Here is a 20252-nt window from a genome sequence, read left to right as displayed (position 1 = left end):
CTTTATACATAATAAAATGGTAGAACTGACCAATCTGTAAGTTAAGAGTTCTCTACAACTTATTTGTAAGCTCCTACCCAGTCATATACAGGAAATTATACAGAAGACTAGTGATAGAAGAATACCAGGTAAATTCACTTCACCACAGAAGTCTATTCTTTGCTTTTCAGACACCAACAACAGGAGATAATGGTTAATATGCAGTTTCCTGGAAACTTTATCCTCCTATAAAAGAAGGTGACACCATTTGCCTGTCAGTTTGTCATACTATGATGGCCTGTGTGTTACTGTGATGCTAGAAGTTATGTCACTGGCATTTCAAATGTCAGCAGGGTCACCCAAAGTATACAGGTTTCAGTGGAGTTCTCAGCCTAATAACAAGACTACGGAGAGAGACTTGGCTGCCCACTTTAGAGCGGAAGAAGTCACAGAAAACCTTATGTGTAGTTTCAAAACACTGTCAGATACGGAGGGCCTAATGAATGGAAGCAGAACACTGTCAGAGATAGTGCCAGAGGATGAGTGCCTCGGGACCAAGGGCACTAAAATGTGAATGAGTAGGAGCTGTTTTCTCACAGTGGAATGGACTATAGTGACCTGCACAGAGTAAATTTTGAGACAGGGGAGCCTTCAGGATTTTCATTTACTGTTTGGGCAGTACACAAGGAAAGTAGACAGAGTTAGAAAAATCTGCTAATGATCAGAACTTAAAACATATGAAGTATGAATTTAGGAAAATTGGAAGGTGTCCAAAATGAAAGTGTATAAAGATCAAAATTCTATACCTTAGTGAGCTGAAACAGACTGGTATTGGTCATTTTGAATCAGACTATCATGTGATTTACTGTGACAATGAATCATACTATCACATGATTTACTGTGACCATCCTCAATTATATTATTTAAGAATGGTGTAGTATTCATTGTCAACAAGAATATCGCAAAATCAATCAATCAATAAGTACAATACTGTCTATGATAGGATTCTAACTATCTGCCTTCAATGAAATCCAATCAATACAACTATTATTCAAATTTATGCACCAACCACAAAAACTAGTGATGAAAAAGCAGAGAATTTTACCAAGGGCTACAATCAGAAATTGATCAAACATATATATTCAATATGTACTGATAATTATTGGAGATTGGAATGCAAAAGTTAGAAACAAGAACGGTACATGGAAAATATGGTCGTGGTGATAGAAACCTATCTGATAGGAATTTGCATGACCAAAGACTTGTTCATGGCAAATTTTTTTCCCCACAACACAAAAGGTGACTAGATACATGACTTTTCCAGATGGAATACACATAAATCAAATTGACTATATCTGTGGAGACACTGGAGAAGTTCAACATCAGCAGCAAAAACCAAGCCAGGGGCTGACTGTAGAACAGATCATCAATTGCTCATATTTAAGTTCGGGGTAAAGCTGAAGAAAAGAAAAAAAAAAGTTCAAAAGAGCAAAAATATGACCTTTTTGCCTATCCCACCCACATTTCGTTACTATTTCAAGGACTGACTTGAAGTATTGAACACAAAAGATAGAAGACCTGATGAGCTGTAGGAGAACCTCAACAACTTTTTTCATGAAGAAAGAACAGGTCACTAAAAAGACAGGAAAGAAAGAAAAGATCAAAGTGGCTATCAGAAGAGTCATCTGACAATTGCTGTTCATCTTCGAATAGCTAAAGCAAATGGAAGAAAAGGTGAAGTCAAAGAGTTAAATAGGAAATTTCAATGGGCAGCTCAAGAAGACATAGCTAAGTATTATAATGAAATGTGCAGACCTAAAGATAGAAAACCAAAAAGAAAGAACATGCACAACATAACTGAAACTAAAAGAACTCAAGAAAACATTCACACCTCAACTTGTGTGTAGTTACATAATGTGGTGTCAACTTGAGAATATTATGAGTGAAGAGGTGGAGTTTAGCCTGTCAATCTGGTCGCAGCTTGATGATCTCATTTGGAGGTAAGACAGAGGTAAATAGCTCACTGAAGGCCAGACATACTCACTCTCTCTGCTTAGTCTTCCTGCTGACAAGACACATGGAGCTATGCTGATGGAACCAAAGCCCTGGAGCTTGATGGAGCCACATAGAGACCCACACCAACACTGAGATGCTTCCAACACCACTGGATCCACAAGATTTTCCACTCACTGGCTTATGATCTTCCTAGATTCAGCATAATTGCATGTCTGCATGAGTCTAAAGAGGAATTTATGCACTAGTAGCAACATATGGACTAATATCGAACTTCTGGACTTGATCTGGACTGGGCTGGGATGTTTTCTTAATGTACAGTTGCTCTTTTGTATAAAACTCTTTCTTACACACGAGTGTTTATGAATTTCTTTCTCTAGTCAACTCGGATTAACACAATTTGAAACACTGAAAGATTCTATGGGAAAAATACTGGTTGATGCAGAAAGCATAAAAACAAGAAGGAAGAGGTGGCAAGATGGCAATCAGGTAGGCAGCTCATTCTGGAAGCTCTGTGGAGCGTGGTGAGTAGGAAGATCTGGGGGCCAAGGAGGGGTTCCAAGGCTGTCAGTTAATTCCTGTAACAGTACAGGGCACTTCCCTGAACCAGGAGCTAACTCCCACCCCATCTCCTGAACCTATGGTGGAGTCCTGAGGACCTGGGCCTGCCGCAGAAACTAGTCTGGCCAGGCACAGTTTAATACCCCAAAGGGCATGGGGCCCTCCTGCTGCCCGCTGGTGGATTTATCCTCTAAGATTGGCACTATTCTTCCTAACATTTCCCTGCCCTGCCTAACATTTCACAGCCCTCTAACAGACATGGGTGGGCCCTATTTCCCACCCAACTGCCTGTCCCCATTGCCTCTAGCCGGGATCAGATGACCACCACCTCTGTCCCATGAGTTGAATGCTCCCGTGCCTGAGCCAGCACTTGAATCTATACCATGGCCTGCACAGCCGTGAGCAGCCCCTAAGGAGGCCTGAGAGTTGCTGGAGCGTATACAGGCTGACCTCAGATGCTGACAACTAAGAGGGTCATCCAATCTGCCCTCCAAACAACAGATTTCCGATATGCTAGGGTGCAAGGGAAACCTTGGCGGGACAAAGGTAAAACACAATTCCTCAGGGCAGTTGGTACAGACATTCACACCAACCTCCCAAAGAGAGAGCCAAGGGCTCTCTAATACCCGGTGAAAAGGGCACCAAGTTCCTCCAAAATGTCACGTAAACAGTAATCTGTCTCAACAGCTTCAAAAAGGAAGGAGAAGAAACAAAATCCAATGTCAGAAGAGGACCTGAACCTAATGGCACTCAGAGTGCTGTTTAAAGTCATACAGGACACGGGGAAAGCAATACAGAATAAGAATGACATGATAGAGGAGATAAAGGCCGCATACCAAAAGGAAATACAAAAGCTAAGGAACAAAAAAGCCAGTAGAAAATTCACCGATGGCACCAACAGACTTGAGGACAACCAGGCAGACTTCAACAAATGGGAAAAGCATTCAGATATGATAATCAGAGAAGCTGAAGAACACCTGAGAACCATGTCTGATGCTATGAACAGGAACAACATTAGAATTTTTGGACTACCGGGACAAGTGACAATGAAGAAGTCATCAACAAAAATAGCGATGGAATTCTTAGAGAAGAAAACTTTTCCAGCTGAATTAATGAAAACCAGTCAACCATACAGGAAGCCAAAAGAACACCAGCTAGACCAATGGTTCTTAACCTGTGGGCTGCAACTTCTTTGGGGGTTGAACGACTCTTTCACAGTGGTCGCCGATTCATAACAGTAGCAAAATTACATTTATGAAGTAGCAATGAAAATAATTTTATGGTTGGGTGTCACCACAATAAGAGGAACTGTATTAAAGGGTTGCGGCATTAAGAAGGCTGAGAACCACTGAGCTAGACTGAATCCCAGGAAGAAGTCACCAACACACATAATAGATAAACCATCCAGCTTTGAAGAAAAGGAAAAAATCATAAGACCAGCTGGAGAGAAAAAGCAGTCACCTATAAAGGCAACCACCTAAGAAGATGCTCAGACATACCAGCAGGCACGATGAAGAAGAGCAAGTGGAGTAACATATTCTGAAAACTGAAGGAAAACAACGCAAACCCAAGAAGATTCTATCCAGTGAAATTACCTATAAAGATGAATAAAGAATTAAGAGCCTTACCGGACAAAGAAAAACTAAAAAAATCAGTTAAAAGAAGAAGCCCTACAAAAATCCTTGCCGACCCAGTATGGGCAGAACAACACTCACCGAGCAAAAATAAGAGACCGCCACATACAACAACTCCACTCAGAGCTCAACAAAGAGAAAAGCGCCCTCAAGATAGCATTGGCTTAGGGTGAAAAGAAGGCAAGAATGAACCACACACACAAGCACAACACACTGTTAAAATGGGAGGTAGGAAAACATCCAACACAAAAGGTACTAGATGACATCAGAGTTCACAGGTGGATGTAATAACTCTGAAATTAACACACTGAACTCAGCAATAAAAGACACAGGCTAGCTGACTGGCATGGAAAACACAACCTGTTGATCTGCTGCCTTCAAGAGACACATCTTAAGATTAGAGACAAAATTAGGCTGAGAATCAAAGGTTGGAGAAAAATATGCCCCAAAAAACGGCAATTAAAAAAAAGCAGGGGTTGCCATAGCCATTAACAAGAGATAATGGAGGGGCACAATATAATGCTCAAGGGAAGAGTAGAGCAAGAATCAGTGAGCATAATATACATATGTGCCTGAGAGAACTGCGAAATTCTTCAAGTGCTCTAAAACATGAAAAAGAAATCATAGGTTCAACAATTATTGTAGATAACTTTAATACACCACTTTCTGAGAAAGATGGATCACAGGGAAATAAGATTAACAAGGAGGCTACAGATCTAAACATTACAGTTAGACAAAATGACCTGGTGTTTTCAGAGCTCTCCATCTAAATGCAAAAAGTTCACATTCTTCTCAAGCCCACATGGCACATACTCGAAGACAGACTACTTGCTGGGATGCAAGTCGAATCTGTGTAAATTCAAGCTTATACAGACTCCCCACTCTGATCACTATGCGATAAGGATGGAAATCAACAAAAGGACGAGTAAGAAAACAAGGGCAAACAATTTGAGGATGAATAACTCTATTGCAAAAGGAGTGAGTACTGGCCCAGATCAGAGATGAAATTAGGAAGGAAGAGGTGAAACTATCGTTATTCGCTGATGATAAGATTTTACATATGGAAAATCCCAAAAGCTCCACAAGGGAGTGCTGGTAGCAATAGAAGAATATGACAGAGTGGCAGCATACAAGATCAACAAACAGAAATTTATAAGACTGTTATACACATCAGACAAGACCACAGAAGAGGGGATCAATGGGGTAGTACCCTTCACAATAGCCAAGCACAAATCGAAATATCTAGAGATATACCTGACCAAAAAAAAAAACAAGATTTGTACAAGGAAAACTGCAGAACAATATTACAAGAAACCAAGAGTCACCTCAACAAATGGAAGAATATCCAATATCCCATGCTTGCGGATCGGAATACGCAATGTAGTAAAGACGTCAGTTCTGCCCAAGGCACTTTATAAGTTTAGTGTTATCCTGATTCAATTTAGTACTACATGTCTCTAAAAATCAGTGATGAATGCATGATTGTCGCATGGGAAGAATTGGAGGGAATTATGATCAGCGAAGTTAGTCAAGCAAAAAAGGATAAGTACAATGTGAGTCCACTGAGTTAAACTTAAAAAGCAAAAGGGACATAGGGGAAAAGCAACTATATGCATACATTCCTGGGTTGAGGTCCAGGCATTAGGGCAAGGGGCAGATCCAATCCAGAGATACATATGGCAGCTAACTAAAAAGGAGGGGAAAAGAAAGGAAAAAAAAACAAACCCAAAACACATGGGTAGTGGGGGAACAGGGCAAGTCAGGGTATTGCTTATATCTCTACAGAAGAGGGAGAGAGGCACCAGATTTCAATCTGGTGCACCAAGAAGCTGCTAACTCACCATCCAATCTGCAGGAGAATGATGCGTATTTTTACCTTCATATAGCTTACAGCTTTGGATATGCACAGGGGCAGTTCTACTATGTCCTATACCAAAACCAACCTCATTGCCATTGAATCCATTACAACTGTTAGCAACACTGTAGTTTCTGAGACTGTGACTCTTAAAAAAGAGGGGAAAAGGGGCAATGTAACTGAGAGGAATTATGGAAACCCAAATGAAGGCTGAACATGATAGTGGGACAAGAGGAAAGTAAAAGGAAATAGAGGAAAGAACTAGGCAGCAAAGGGCATCTATCAAGATCTAAATACAGGCATGTACATATGTAAATCTATTTATATATGATGATGGGGCAACAGATCTATGTACATATATTTATAGGTTTAGTAATAAGGAAGCAGATGGACACCAGGCCTCTATTCATGTACTTCCTCAACACAAGAACACTTTGTTCTAATAATCCGGCATTCCAAGATGCTCACTTTCCCAACACAATCGCTGAAGACAAAGTGGGTGCATAAGCAAATGTGGTAAAGAAAACTGATGGTGCCCGGCTATCAAAAGATATAGCGTCTGGGGGCTTAAAAGCTTTAAGATAAACAAGCGGCCATCTAGCTCAGAAGCAACTAAGCCCACATGGAAGAAGCACACCAGCCTGTGCGATCATGAGGTGTTGATAGAATCAGGGATCAAAAACCCAGAGCAAAAGATCATAATAAGAATGGGGGGGTGGGGGCTGCGAGTGGAAGCCCAAAGCCAATCTGCAGACAATTGGACATCCCTTATAGAAGGGTTGTGGGGAGGAGACGGGCCAGCCAGGGTGCAGTATAGCACCGATAAAACATACAGCTTTCCTCTGGTTCTTTAATGCTTCTCACTCCACTATCATGACCCTAATTCTACTACAAATCTGGCTAGATCAGAGCATGTAGATAGGTACAGATAAGAGTTGGAAACAGAAGGAATACAGAACAGATAAACTCCTCAGGACCAATATTGAGTGTAGCCATACCAGGAGGGTAAGGAGAAGGTGGGGGAAGAAAGGGAAAACCGATCACAAGGACCTACTTATCATTTCATTTCCCCTTTGACCCATTTTAAAGTTGTTTTAGCTTTTAATATTTTCTCCTTTTTGATTGAAGTTTTACTATGTATTGTCTAGTCACTGATGGTATTTGTGTGCTTGCTTGCTTCCTGATTAAGGTCCCATTACATTTTAACCTAATCGCATCTACCATAATTGACTTTACAACGCTCTCTGATAGACAACAATCCCAAGGCTATTCACATCCCTGGACTATATTTAAATGGGGTTCACTGGTGGCCAATCCATGTGTGGACCCTGCAAATAGATTTTGGGCTTCCAATGTGAGCCATAGCATTGCGGAAACTAAGTGTTTACAATTAGATCTCTGGCACCATTTCCTCCTTTGGATTTGGATTTTATTATTTACAAGCCTTGCATCACACAGGCTGCTGTTGCTTCTTCATTGTAGACTTATAGTTGATGCCTCACTTAGAGACCTGCTTGTTTGAACACAAGCCTTTAGATCCCAGATACTATTCTTTTTGATACCTTTGCTGTATCACAAATATCTTCACCAATATCTTCAATGGTTTCTTCATGAGAATTAGTATCAAGCAGGACCATGTCACAAGAAATAATTGTTCTTAAATCAGGGTTAGCGTTAAGTGTGACTCCCAATTCCATTCATTTATCTATGGTTTATATAGGTATCTGATTTACTTTGGAAACATCATTAGTATTTTATGATGGAGAGCATTATATATCAACCCCTTTGGGTATGCAGTAATTGTACTTATAGTGTCATTAATTGAGCCAACAGTATAGAATTTAAAATAATGTTGAGAAAAGGAAATTATACATATACAGGGTTTTTAAAGGTATACATACAAAGGAGATATATGCTTCTTGGGTACTATCTGGGATCTCTATCTTGTTGCTTGGGAGATCAGATATGAAGATTACATAATCTGAAGCATAAGCTTGGCTTTGTCTTATTTAGTAGTAGTGTCATACAGTATTTGTTCTTTTGCAATTAGCTTCACTCAGCATAATAGTTTCCTGGTCCATTTATGTGATGAGGTGTCTCATGGTAGTGTGTTGTTCTTTTTACTTCATTGGGATTTGTTGTAATGTAATCTCGTCCTTTTCATCTCTTATTCTAGGCATTTGCATATTTTCTTTCTTTTCTTTTGTTAAGTTTGCCAGCGGCCAGTCAGTTTTTATAATCCTTTCAATATATATAATATCTATATACATGTCTTGCTATCAGAGACAACAACAGCAAGGCTATTCACATCCCTGGACTATATTTATATAGTCTTGATTTCCATTTTCTGTTTTCTAGTTCACTTATTTCTGCTCCAATCTCTATTTCTTTGTTCCTGAAGTTAGGTTTGTGTTGTTTCCATTTTTCTAGTTGTAGGAGGTATTGTGTTAAGGGGTTGATTTTGGATTTCTCCTTTTTCATGTGTGTGCTTAGTGCTATAAATCGTTCCAAATGTTTATTCCAAATGGAGAACAATGTTATCATTCTCTTTTTTTTTCACAGAATTTCTTAATTTCATCCCTTGTTTGATCCATTATCCAGTCATTCTGAAATAGTATGTTGTTCAGTCTCCATGTGTATCTTTATGTCCCTGTTCTACGGTTGATTTCTGGTTTTATAGCATTGTGATCTGAGAAAATGGAGTGCAGTATCTTAGTATTTTTGAATTTGCTGAGGCTTGCTTTGTACCAAGTGCGCTGGAGGATAAAGTATCCTGTGCTTTGGTTGTGTGGAGTGCTTGTATATGTCTATGAGCTTGAACTGGTTGATTGTTCTTCACCTTTCCTTTTTCTTTATAGGATCTTTCCTGATGATAAATCTTTTCTTGAGAGTGGTGTATTACAGTCTCCTACTATTTTTGTAGAGATGTTTGTTTTCATCTGAGAATTTGATTGATGTGTTTTGAGGATCTTTCAATGGGTATGTATATTAAGGTTATATGTTTCTGAAGCATTGGCTTTTTGGGCATTATGTAGTGTCCATTTTTTATGTTTAAAATGTATTATGTCTTTATTATTGGCAAATGCAATTTAGACACAGATAAAACAACAAAGTCAAGTCCCCTTATAATTCCAATGCCTACAGATAATTATTAGTCTAAAGCAAAAGATAAAAATATGGTCATATCAACTCCTTTTCTAAATTAGTACATCTAGTAGCTCCATCTTTGATCTACTCTCTCCAGTTCCTGGGGACTTACTCAGATCACACTAGTCAATTCTTAGCCAATAGCCAAGGAGAGTATAAGAACCTGACAGTTATTTCACAGGTTACAAAGTGACCCTCATGTGGATGCCAGGGTTATAGCTCACTTATCTCACATGCTTAGTCATTTTCCTCAAAGCTCCACATTAAGTCAAGTTGGTGAGTTTAGAAGAGCTTATATCCCTAGTCCCATGCTGTTTTTCTTTTTCTTTACTTTTCAATATACAGTTTTCTTGAGCCTAATCCAAATATCATATAATTCAATAGTTCAAATATACCGAGTTGTACAATCATTAGCACAATCAATTTTAGAACTTTTATTTCTTTTGCTAGTAGTTCCCATTTCCCCCAAACTTCCTCTGCTGTAACCCCAAGGAACCTTTAGCCCAATTACTGTCCCTATAGATTCATCCATCTTGGATTTTATATACTGAGAAACATACAAAAATAAAAAACAGAATCATAACGCTAAAAACAATAACAGAGAGAAAAGCTAGAGTTGGAAAATCAAAAAAGAAAACAGAAAATACTAACAAGTAGAACAATTTCAAAATGGCTCAGAAGGCAGTCGTGTCCATTCTTGTCTCTCATTATGTTACTTACTTTGAAGTCTGTTTCATCAGAGATCAATACTGCCACTCCTGTCTTTTTATAGCTCACATTGGCTTGTCAGATTTTCCATCATCCTTTGACTTTTTAGCATAATTTTGACTTTGAGTTTAAGGTTGTGTCTCTTGTAGGAAGCAGCTTGATGGGTTGTTGTTTTTTTCAGGTTTGAATTTTTTAAATTTTATGTACAAATATTTGGCATTGTTTCGTCTGATAGTTAGCTGTCTTGGATAGTCCATTGGACTAAGATCACTTAGTCCAGCTTGATGAAGCTGATATCCTTCACGTACTGACGGAAACACTGACTGCACATGTTGAGGCCATATTTCCGGATCAGACAGAGCCGGTTTGAGCACATGTGGCAAGGGCTGAATTTTCATGGGTGGCTCCAGTAGATCTGTCTCCATCTTGTTTCCAGGCTCTCTCCAAGGCAAAAGGCGGGTCTTGTTCTTTTAATCCAGTCTGCTACTCTCAAATCATTGGATTGGTGCATTTAATCCATTGACCAGTGTTATTATTGATATATGGGGGGTTGTTGGTGTCAGTTTGCTGTGTTTGTGTTTGGTTCCCAACCCCAACCCCGGGTCTTCTGTGTCTTTACTCCTTCTCTATTTCTGAATTGTTTGCTACTTTAATTTTATTGTTTCTGAGTGGTGGTTTGCTGTGTGATGTTCTTGGGTTTATCTGCTCTTGTTGATTATCCATAGTGATCCAGGTAATATTTTTCATAATGCTAGTCTTGTTTTTCCAAATTTTCCTTGCCTGGAAATACCTTTATTTCTCCCTTCTATTTTAGGGATAATTATGCTAGATATAAGATTCTTGGTTGCCAGTTTTTTCTTTCATCATTTTATGAAAGACATTTTATGTATGTTATACTCCATTGGTTTTTTCTTGCATAGCTTCTGCTGAGAAATTCGAGCTTATCCTTGTTGGTTTTTCTTTGTCACTCCTGTTTTTCCTCAGGATTCTTCTCTTTTCCTTGAAATTTGACTACAACAAGTTGTGATGTTTTTCCTTTCAGGTCTATCCTATTTGTAGTTCTCTCAGCTTCTTGAATTTTCTCCTCTTTTTGACATTGGGACATTTTCTGCCAAGATTTCCTGTATTTTCTCTAGATTATTTTGTTTCTTCTTGTTCTGGGATCCCAAAGAGACTTAGGTTGTTTCTTGGGATAGTGTCCCACATCACTTTGCATTGATTGTGTCATAGTGTTTGTCTTCAACATCAACAATTCAGTTTTTTTCATCTACTCTATTTCTCAAGTTTTTCATTATGTCATTATCTCATTGTTTATCTTCCTGGATTCCTTTTGGTTTAAGGATTTTAATTTTAAATTTCAACTGATATTCTCCTGAGTGTTCTCCATATCTTTTGAAAGAACCTAATCATCATTCTGAATTCTGTCTCTGGTCATTCCACGGCCTCTTTCAGAGTTTTGGTGATTTTTGGTTGTTTGTGCTTGTTGTTTTGATTTTTCATTTTACTGTGTTTTGCTACTTCCTTTCATTGTGGTATAGTTATTAGTTGTGTGTGACCTGTTGGGCTATATTGAGGTAGGTGGCTCTGTCTAGTGATGTGGGAGAGGTCTAATAGTAACTGGAGCACATGCAGTGGGGAAATGGAGAAAACGGGAGATGGGTAAGTTGAGAAAGTCTGGTGGGGTGGGGAAGAGAAGAGAAAGAATAACATAAAAGTAAAGTTATCAATAATAAGTGGCTATCTGGATGACTAACATTGTAAAAATAATGAGAAAATGTATTTGAAGAGGAATAATCAGAATATGAATAGGATTCTTGGATATACATTTCAATAGGAAAAAGACAGATAATGAGTGATGCATAGGGAAGAGGAGGGTTAAAAGAGAGAAAAGACAAGTGTGGGGGTTGCTGACTGTGTTGATATGTCAGCATGTATGTGAGTGGGTCTGCACTCAATGATAGGGGGTAAAAATAACCCTTGTCTGGATGGATGGGTATGCCAGAATCTACACTCCTGCCTCTTGTTGCCAGGGGAAAATGTGTATTCTCAGAACGGTGGGTTCACATTAGAAGATGACAGCAGAGAAGGAAGTGGGAGAGAACTAGAAAAAATACATAAGTATTATAACAGAACAAAAGTACAAAAACTGAAGAAAATAAAGTAAAAATTAAACTGCCTGTGTGTATAGATCCCTGTCTGCTCTTTCGGTAGTGCTATTGTATGTATATGTTTACCATGTCGGGAAGTGGGACACCAGAGAAGAAAGCAGAAATGGAGGAAGGGGAAACAAATGGCAAAAAGTATAGCATGAGTATTGAGAATGTCTGCACCAAGCTGTCCACATAATCTGCTATCAATGTAGGGCCCCCAGCAGCCAGTCAGCTAGGAAGTTGGCTGGCTGAGTTTCCAGAGGGGCTGGGAAAAATCAGCTGTGCCAGGGAGGGGTGGGCCTCAGAGAAGGTACTCATGCCACACCAGCTATTAGTAAATGTGAATATATCAGCAGGTATTGCTGCTCTCCCATTCTAAGAAACTTAGGTCTACTTGGCTTTTAAGTTTATTTTCTCACTGCCAGGAAGCACAGGACATCCCTCCTAGGAGAACCACTGCAGAAAAATGCTGAGGAGATCTTCCTATGCTTATATGGAGGTTATATTCCCTTGTCGCTGAGACTGTAACTCTTTATGGGAGTATAAATTCTCATCTTTCTCCTGCACGGTGGCTGATGGCTTTTAACTGCTGACCTTACAGTTAACACCTCAATTCATAACCATAAGGGCCAGTATACATCAGAATTGACTCAACTGTCACTAGTTTAGTTATATGGGACACCTGGGTTCAATTTCCAGTCAAAGTATTTCACGTGTATCCACTGACATCTATCAGTAGAGGTTTACTTGTTGCTCTGTTGTTGAACACATTTCAATCCATCTTCCAGTCTGGGATGGATGAGGAAGAAAGGCCTGGAGACCTACTTTGAAAATCAGCCAATGAAAATCTTATTGATTGCTCACAATTGTCTATTCCTCAACCAATCATGGGGATGGCACAGAACCAAGTAGCAATGCATTCCAATGTATATGAATTTGTCATGAGCTGGGGAACAACACAAGGGCAGTTAACAGTAATGAGAGTTATTCTCGGGGAAACATTATCAAACTCATATGTCTCACTAATGATAATGTTAAGAAGATAATCAAATTATAGCCAAGTTTGATATAAATGATCTAGGGAGTTCTACACATATAACTGATTCCACATGCTATGAGTTACTTGCTTAGGCTAAGAATACCTGCTGAGTTGAAGCCTCATAACACCTGTAGAAATGGCATAATCCCTGTTTAGCATGATTGTTAGGTGCTATTGAATCAGCTCCGATTCATGGCAACCCCACGTACAAGAGAACTAAAACTTTATGAAAAAGCAGAACCATTGCTTAGAACACTTAGGGTTTTGAAAATGGCACAACTGATCAGACACCTGGTAGAGAAGACAAACAACTGTTAAATACTTTTTTACAAATCAACTAATCAAATACCTTCAAGCTAAAAAAAGAATCATCAAGGAACTCCTAATTCTCTCAGGGACAAATATATATATACATTTTCTGTCAAAGTTTATAAGTGAAAACTAAAGCCAAGAGATTTTAGAAATAGAAAAAATGTAATACGAAAGTGTTTCCTTTAGCTTCTTCCCATTTTTGATGTGCTTACCACAGGAGGTGTGATACTCTTGGCATTCCTCACAAAATAGGAGGGTGATCTGGGGTCTATCTGCTCAGAACCGAGAGTAGACTGGTGCTATCTAGCAATGTAAGATGGATGATAACAGTTACAAAGGAGAGATGTAAAAACTACAAAGACTCACTCTGATGTGACTGAGATGCCACTCTGTATTTCTTGTGATGCAGCTTGATATGTGGCTACTACTGGAGACAAGGGACTAAAGTAGAAAGGGCAGCTAACCCAGCACTCATCAACAGCTCAAGATGTTTCCTCTTGCTCAGAATGCCTCCCTCCTCACGGAAACTGCAATTTTCCAAAGCCAAAGCTCTTCCATATTAGGAAAAAAGCAAACAACTCAGTCATTGAATTGATGCTGACTTATAGCCTACAGAAGACAGTAGAACTGCTCTTCTAACTGTGAGCAATAGTTTCTTGCATTTTCTGAATCTAAACTACTATCTCTACTATTTGTTAGTTCACTGTTTGTTTCAGGCATTTTGGCCTCTTGCCTCATTAGACTATGAGCTTCCTGGAGCAGAAATCTTTTCTTAATTTTTTATTAAACATATTTTCAGACAATCACAGAAAGGGAGAATTATGTAATAGTATACTAACCCCTTGTGATAGGTTTTGTGTCAACTTAGCTGGGCCACAATGCTCAGTGGTTTGGGCAGTTAACACCTATTAATTCCACATGAAGTGATTTAATAATGAAATATCCATAATGGAATCTGCTATGAGCCACACATCCAGTGTAAGAAGATAGGTTAGGATGCAATACCTTTACTCAGACTAAGTCTTGATGCAATCAATTTACAGGAAGTTTCTTCAGAGGTGTGACCTGCTTCCAATATAAGAAGGTCCTATGGAAAAGCTTGCTTGCTTTTTGTTGCATATGGATCCTGCATCAGGTCCATCTACCTCTTGATTCTTTGACTTGAATGAATGGCCTCTTATACTGCTTGCTAATTCTAGGAGTCACCAGCAGTCTACCATATGACCTGCCAACCTTGGATCATTAACCTCTGTAGCCACTAGTCTGTTGTCTTCCTGCTGATTTGGGGTTCATCAGTCCTTGAAGCTAGACCAGCAAAGAGAAACCTCTAGCCTAAAATCTGACTTATAGACTTGGTACCTGCCATTTTCTTAATATAAACTTCTCTGAAAAATATAGGTTTTTCTTTTCTAGAAAACACAGCTTAAGACTCCTCATTCAATAATTTATTACTCACATTCCACAATTATCAAGATTTTTGCCTCATTTCTTGTATATATGAGGAGGCTTCAGAAAGTTCATGGAATCCATTATCTTTTTACAATTCCGTATCTCCATGAATTGTAAAAACCCTTCATATAAGCACACACAGATCGGGTTTCTATGAGCTGGAATTGACTTGAGGAACTGGGTTTAGTTTTGTTTACACACACATTTCCCCCCAAAGTATTATTATATATGTCCAATTTTTGTATGCATTAAAATGCAAGCTTTCTCAAATAACCATGAAACATAAGTAATGCTAACATTAATCCTTGGTATCATCTAATACCTATTCTATTCCATATTCAAATTTACACACTGCCTTAAAAATGTCTTTTGAAAGTTGGCTTACAGTAATTAGTACTGAAACAAGACCTACATACTGCATTTGGCTGTTATGTCTCTTAGGTCTCTGGATATTCCAAAAGGATAAGAGTTATTACCACCAATGATTAATTAGAGCTTATCTCCATTCCTTTTGGAAGACTTCTTAACAAATGTGAAATTAAATTATTTGAGCTCTAAACATTAAAATCGATTCTCCTTGCTAGTCCATGATAGCAAACCGAAGGGGTAAACTAGTGACTTACTTAAACGGAATAAGTTATTTTAGAAGTGGAAAGTAGAATTCGTAAAGTGTGTACACAGGTAAAAAAAAATTGCATTTTCTATGCCACTAGTTTAGATATTAGGACAATTAATTTTTAACAAGGAAAGATATGGCTACTATAAAAGCCAAAAGCACATCCTTTGTAAGATAGCTTGACATTGCATAAAAGTATTTTAAGTGAAAGTTAAAGAAAAATGATCTACAAGTATTTTAAGAAAAAGAGCCCTGATAGCACAGCAGTTAAAATTGCTGCTGCTAGCCCCCAAACTGGCAGTTCCAACCCATGCAGCCACATTATGTGAAAAATAGTGGTGAGCATCTCCCATATTCTTGGGGGCCATCACTGAGTCAGTTCAATTCACTGAGTCGTGGGGACTCCACGTGACAGAACAAAACTGCCTTAGAGTGCTTTCTTGGCAGCAATCTTTACAGAAGGAGATAGCCAAATTTTTCTCTTGCAAGGTTACAAATTTGATTGAAATCACCAACATTTTGGTTAGCAGCCCTGGCTTAACCATTGTACCATGACCAAACCAAACTCATTGCCACTGAGTCAATTTTGAGTCATAGTGACACTATACAACAAGGTGTAACTATCCCAATGGTTTTTCGAGACCGTAACATTTTATGGGAATAAAAAGCCACATCTTTCTCTCATGGAGTGGATGGTGGTTTAAATGCCGACCCTGCAATTAGCAGCCCAATGTGTAAGCACTATACCACCAGGGTCCTCTTTACCACGACCAAACCTAGAAAATACTGTGAGCCAGTTCTATTCTGTCACATGGGGTCACTATAAATTGAGTACCTAACAACAATGCACTTAAGATGAGATATACTGGAGGTTAATAGAAGTAGCAGAGAAAATAAATCATTTAAAAGGTTTTTTAACACTATTTATAAAAAGGTGTTTCATATACACACACACACATAATTTTCCACAAAGCCATCTACTTGAGAACAATGTAAATACTTAAGTCTTCGTTGGTCATATAATAGTCTAGTTTCTGGGTAATAACCTATTTGATGGAATTTCATAAAAAGAAATATCTTCTTAATTTCCCCCTTCTCCGAAGTCTTAAAGTTCTCTCTTTTAAATTACTGTGGACTATATCTATTCCATTTGCAGTTATATCAGAGCATGAAAAGGACATTGCTGACATCTAACTAAGTGGACATGAGAAAAAAGGACCAAGGCATATCCTAAACTAAAGGGATAAAGGCAATGGTTGATTAAAGAAGATAATTTTGTTTGCTTGTATTTTCCAACTCCTGAATTTCCATACAAGATGGGAGCTCTCCTCAAGTGAAACAAATCTGAGAATTTTCAGCAGTGGTCAGTTTTTCTCTGAATCCCACTAGAGTTTGATGCTGCTGTTAATAAATCAAACACAAAACATTTAATACCTCAATGCATTGCAAATTGACGGGGAATAGAGGTTAATTCAAATCACATTTCAAGTAAAACTTTTCACACTAAGGGGAGGGGAGAAGAGGTGAAAAAGGAAAGGAAGGGAATGGAAGGAGAGTAAGGGAAAGATGCTAAGCCCTAAAGCTTACTGGATTCAGATGTGTGGTTTCTTGTTTAGAATGGACCAAAGCCACGAAAGCCAGGTTTCCTTAGGTGATATTCTTCAGTTATTTATTTGGTTGGAGCCATGGGCATTTAAAAACAAAGCCTTACGGCTGGCACTGAATCTGAAATCTGGTGGGCAACTATTCAAGAAATAAAAGCTACAAACAAAATAGCTTTAGTCTCATTCATCATGCTGTGGGAAATGGCCAATGAACAGCATTAGTGTGACTGGCAAGGCAAGCTGCCAATTAATGATAGCAGCAGAAATCCAAACACTTTCTAAACATATAACACTTCTTTAAACTTATTTAACTAATTTTTCAAAGCAATTCATTATCCAAATCAAACAGAAGATAAGCAGGCTATCTTAAAGTAAAAGTTAGGCTTCTTTTGGGGTGCCCTGGTGGCGCAGTGTTTAAGCTTGGGCTTCAAATCCAGCACCTCCACAAGAAACAGATGAGGCAATCTGCTTCCAAAAAAGAGTTGTACCTCTGCAAACTCTATAGGGTAAGTCTACTCTTTCCTATAGGATCAGTGTGAGTCAGAAGCCACGCTCTGGTAGTGTATTTGATTTTGGTTGATGTGTTTTTTTAGAATTGGCTCTAAAACAAGAACTCACTGTTATTGTCAATGCCAATTCATCGTGGCCAGACAGGGCAGGGTGGTACTGACCCTATGAGCTTCGTGAGCTTCTTTCATTTCCTAATACCACACTTGTCTTTATCTGAAGGCAATATTTCCTTCTTCCTTCCACTTTAAATAATATATATCTATATCTATACGCACAATTTAGTGACATTGATTACATTCTTGGCACTGTACAACCTTTATTACCCTCCTTTTCTGAGTTGTCCCTCTCCCACTAACATAAGCTTGCTGCTCCTTAAGTTTCCTGTCTAGTTTTTTGAGTTGCTGTTGTTAATGTGATTCCAATAAATAGATCTTAAAAGAGCATGACGGTTTAGTAACAGACAATCTTTACTAGTTAAGCAAATTAGTGGGTTATGTTGGGTTGCTAACAAGGTCAGCAGTTTGAATCCACCAGCTACTCTTTGGGAAAAAGACCAGGCTTTCTGCTTCCTTAAAGATTACAGCCTCAGAAACCTAGAGGAGCAATTCTACTCTGTCCTTATGAGCCAGAATTGATTCATTGGCAGAGAATTAAGGCTTTATCAAGAATCCAAGGGATCTTTTTCAGTTAAAATTTAAAGATGATTCAGGGAAATAAATATTAATTATAAAATTTTTAACTTTTTCCCGTTTTTGTTCAAGCTTCTCCTAGAGAAATTTTAATCAAAATACTCAGTAATGGTAGTCAGGCAACATCTTTTTCAAATTACAAACTAAGCTCTATTTCTGCTCAGATAATTTCCCTATGCCTGTCCTACCTTTCTCCAATTGAAAGAAATAAAATCTAGTGGTTGATGAGAAGAATATGTGGAGTCCTGATATGCCATCTCTTGACCTCAGAGAACAAAGCTTTTTCTCATTTGTCCTTACTAGGAAAATAAGAACTTCAAGTGCTATCTCTAGTTATCTCTGATCTTCAATTCTTAATGTCTAACTCTTCTGTGCAAGATCCCTGTATGAAGATCCGAACAAGATCTCGTGTGCAAGATCTCTGTAGGAGAGGGGAGCAGCACAAAGGCACCAAAGGCCAACACATGGATCATGAAATAACACAAGGCTGTCTGATCCATAAACTGGTACAGCTAAGTGCCTTCATGCTAGTTGGGAGATGCCCTTGGGTATTTATCAGCACTAAACAAGCTTTGTGACACTTGCCTGAGCAAGATAGAAGCAAAGGAGCCACATGGCTGTGAGGCTGAGGACCAGAAAGAGACATACTTGCCGGTAGAGCTTAAAAAAAAACCAAACAAAACCACGATCGACAAAGGAACTGTATCGTAACCATTTAGGGATTTGTTAGCTTCCCCAATAAGCCCTATAATCCTAAGTATTGTCTGTCAATCCTGTGTAACCACTGAACAGATTACCGAACCCAGCAGAGAAGTAACGCCATGGAAGGGATGGGTGGTACCCTGTTTCCCCGACAATAAGACAGTGTCTTATATTAATTTTTGCTCCCAAAGATGCGCTAGGCCTTATTTTCAGGGGATGTCTTATTTTTCCATGAAGAAGAATACGGTACACATTTATTGTTTATTGTTTTATTAAAAGAGACCTCGCTAAAAAATAAAAAATAAAATAAAATAAAAGAGACCTCGCACTTCCTGTCTGCTCCGGCTGCGTTGTGGCCAACAGTGAACTGCAAACGGTGGTGCCTGCCACTATGGCCCAGAATCCAGAGTTATGGTAGCTTTGGGGGGCCTTATTTTCGGGGAGGTCTTATATTTGAGGAGATGCCTTATACTTCAGTGAGAGGCAAAATGTAAATAGGTCTTATTTTCGGGGGATGTCTTACTTTCGGGGAAACAGGGTATCAGAAAAGGATAAAGAACGATGGAGAGTGAAGGCATGCCTGATCTGTGTCTCAAAGGACTCATCCTTGGACATAACAGGAGTTAGATTCTCCTGCCCCTTCTGCAATCAGAGGTAAGACAGGGTCCCACACCATTTCCCTCGTACTATTAAACAGTCACAAGTAAAGTCAATGAAGGTTCCTTTGTCTTAGGTCACATGGAATAATCCCTTCTCTAATCAGATAAAGAAAATGGTTACGAAGCCCACATGGAAGCAGCACACCAACATGTGTGATCATGAAGGGCCGAAGGGACCAGGTTTCAAGCACCAAAGGTGTGTGTGTGGGGGGGTGTCATATCATCGTCAATGAGGGTGGCGCATGATGGGGACCTAATGACTATCTCTAGACAACTGGACATACCTTGCAGGGGGGTAGTGGGGAGGAGATGAGTCACTTAGGGTTCAGTATAGCAATAATGAGACCCACAACATTCCTCTAGTTCTTAAACGCTTCCTCCCTCCAGCTACCATGACCCCAACTCTGCCTTGCAAACCTGGTTAGACCAGATGATGCACAGCGGTACAGAGGTACAGATGGGAATTGGAAATGCAAGGAATCTAGGACAGATGAACCCCTCAGGACCAGGAGTGACAGTGGCGATACCAGGAGGGAAGGGGGGGTAGTGTAGAAAGGGGGAATTGATCACAGGGATCTACATATAACCTCCTCTCTGGGGGATGGGCAGCAGAGGGGTGGGTGAA

At 39.1% G+C, this 20252-nt stretch overlaps 1 protein-coding gene across 1 annotated transcript in view; it reads right to left on the bottom strand.

The window, feature by feature from the left end:
• The window catches only part of OBI1 (ORC ubiquitin ligase 1), a 69073-nt gene that overhangs the window by 22738 nt on the left and 26083 nt on the right, over window positions 1–20252 (bottom strand). Inside the window, exon 5 of the mRNA XM_045283761.1 lies at window positions 3180–3240. Within this exon, the coding sequence (XP_045139696.1) occupies window positions 3180–3240 (61 nt within the window). The remainder of the gene's footprint in view (window positions 1–3179; window positions 3241–20252) is intronic.

The sequence above is a fragment of the Echinops telfairi genome, unplaced genomic scaffold, assembly GCF_000313985.2.
Source record: "Echinops telfairi isolate 266 unplaced genomic scaffold, ASM31398v2 ScPeMD7_7467;HRSCAF=8505_0, whole genome shotgun sequence".
NCBI lineage: Eukaryota > Metazoa > Chordata > Mammalia > Afrosoricida > Tenrecidae > Echinops > Echinops telfairi.
This window is presented reverse-complemented; position numbering and strand designations above follow the sequence as displayed.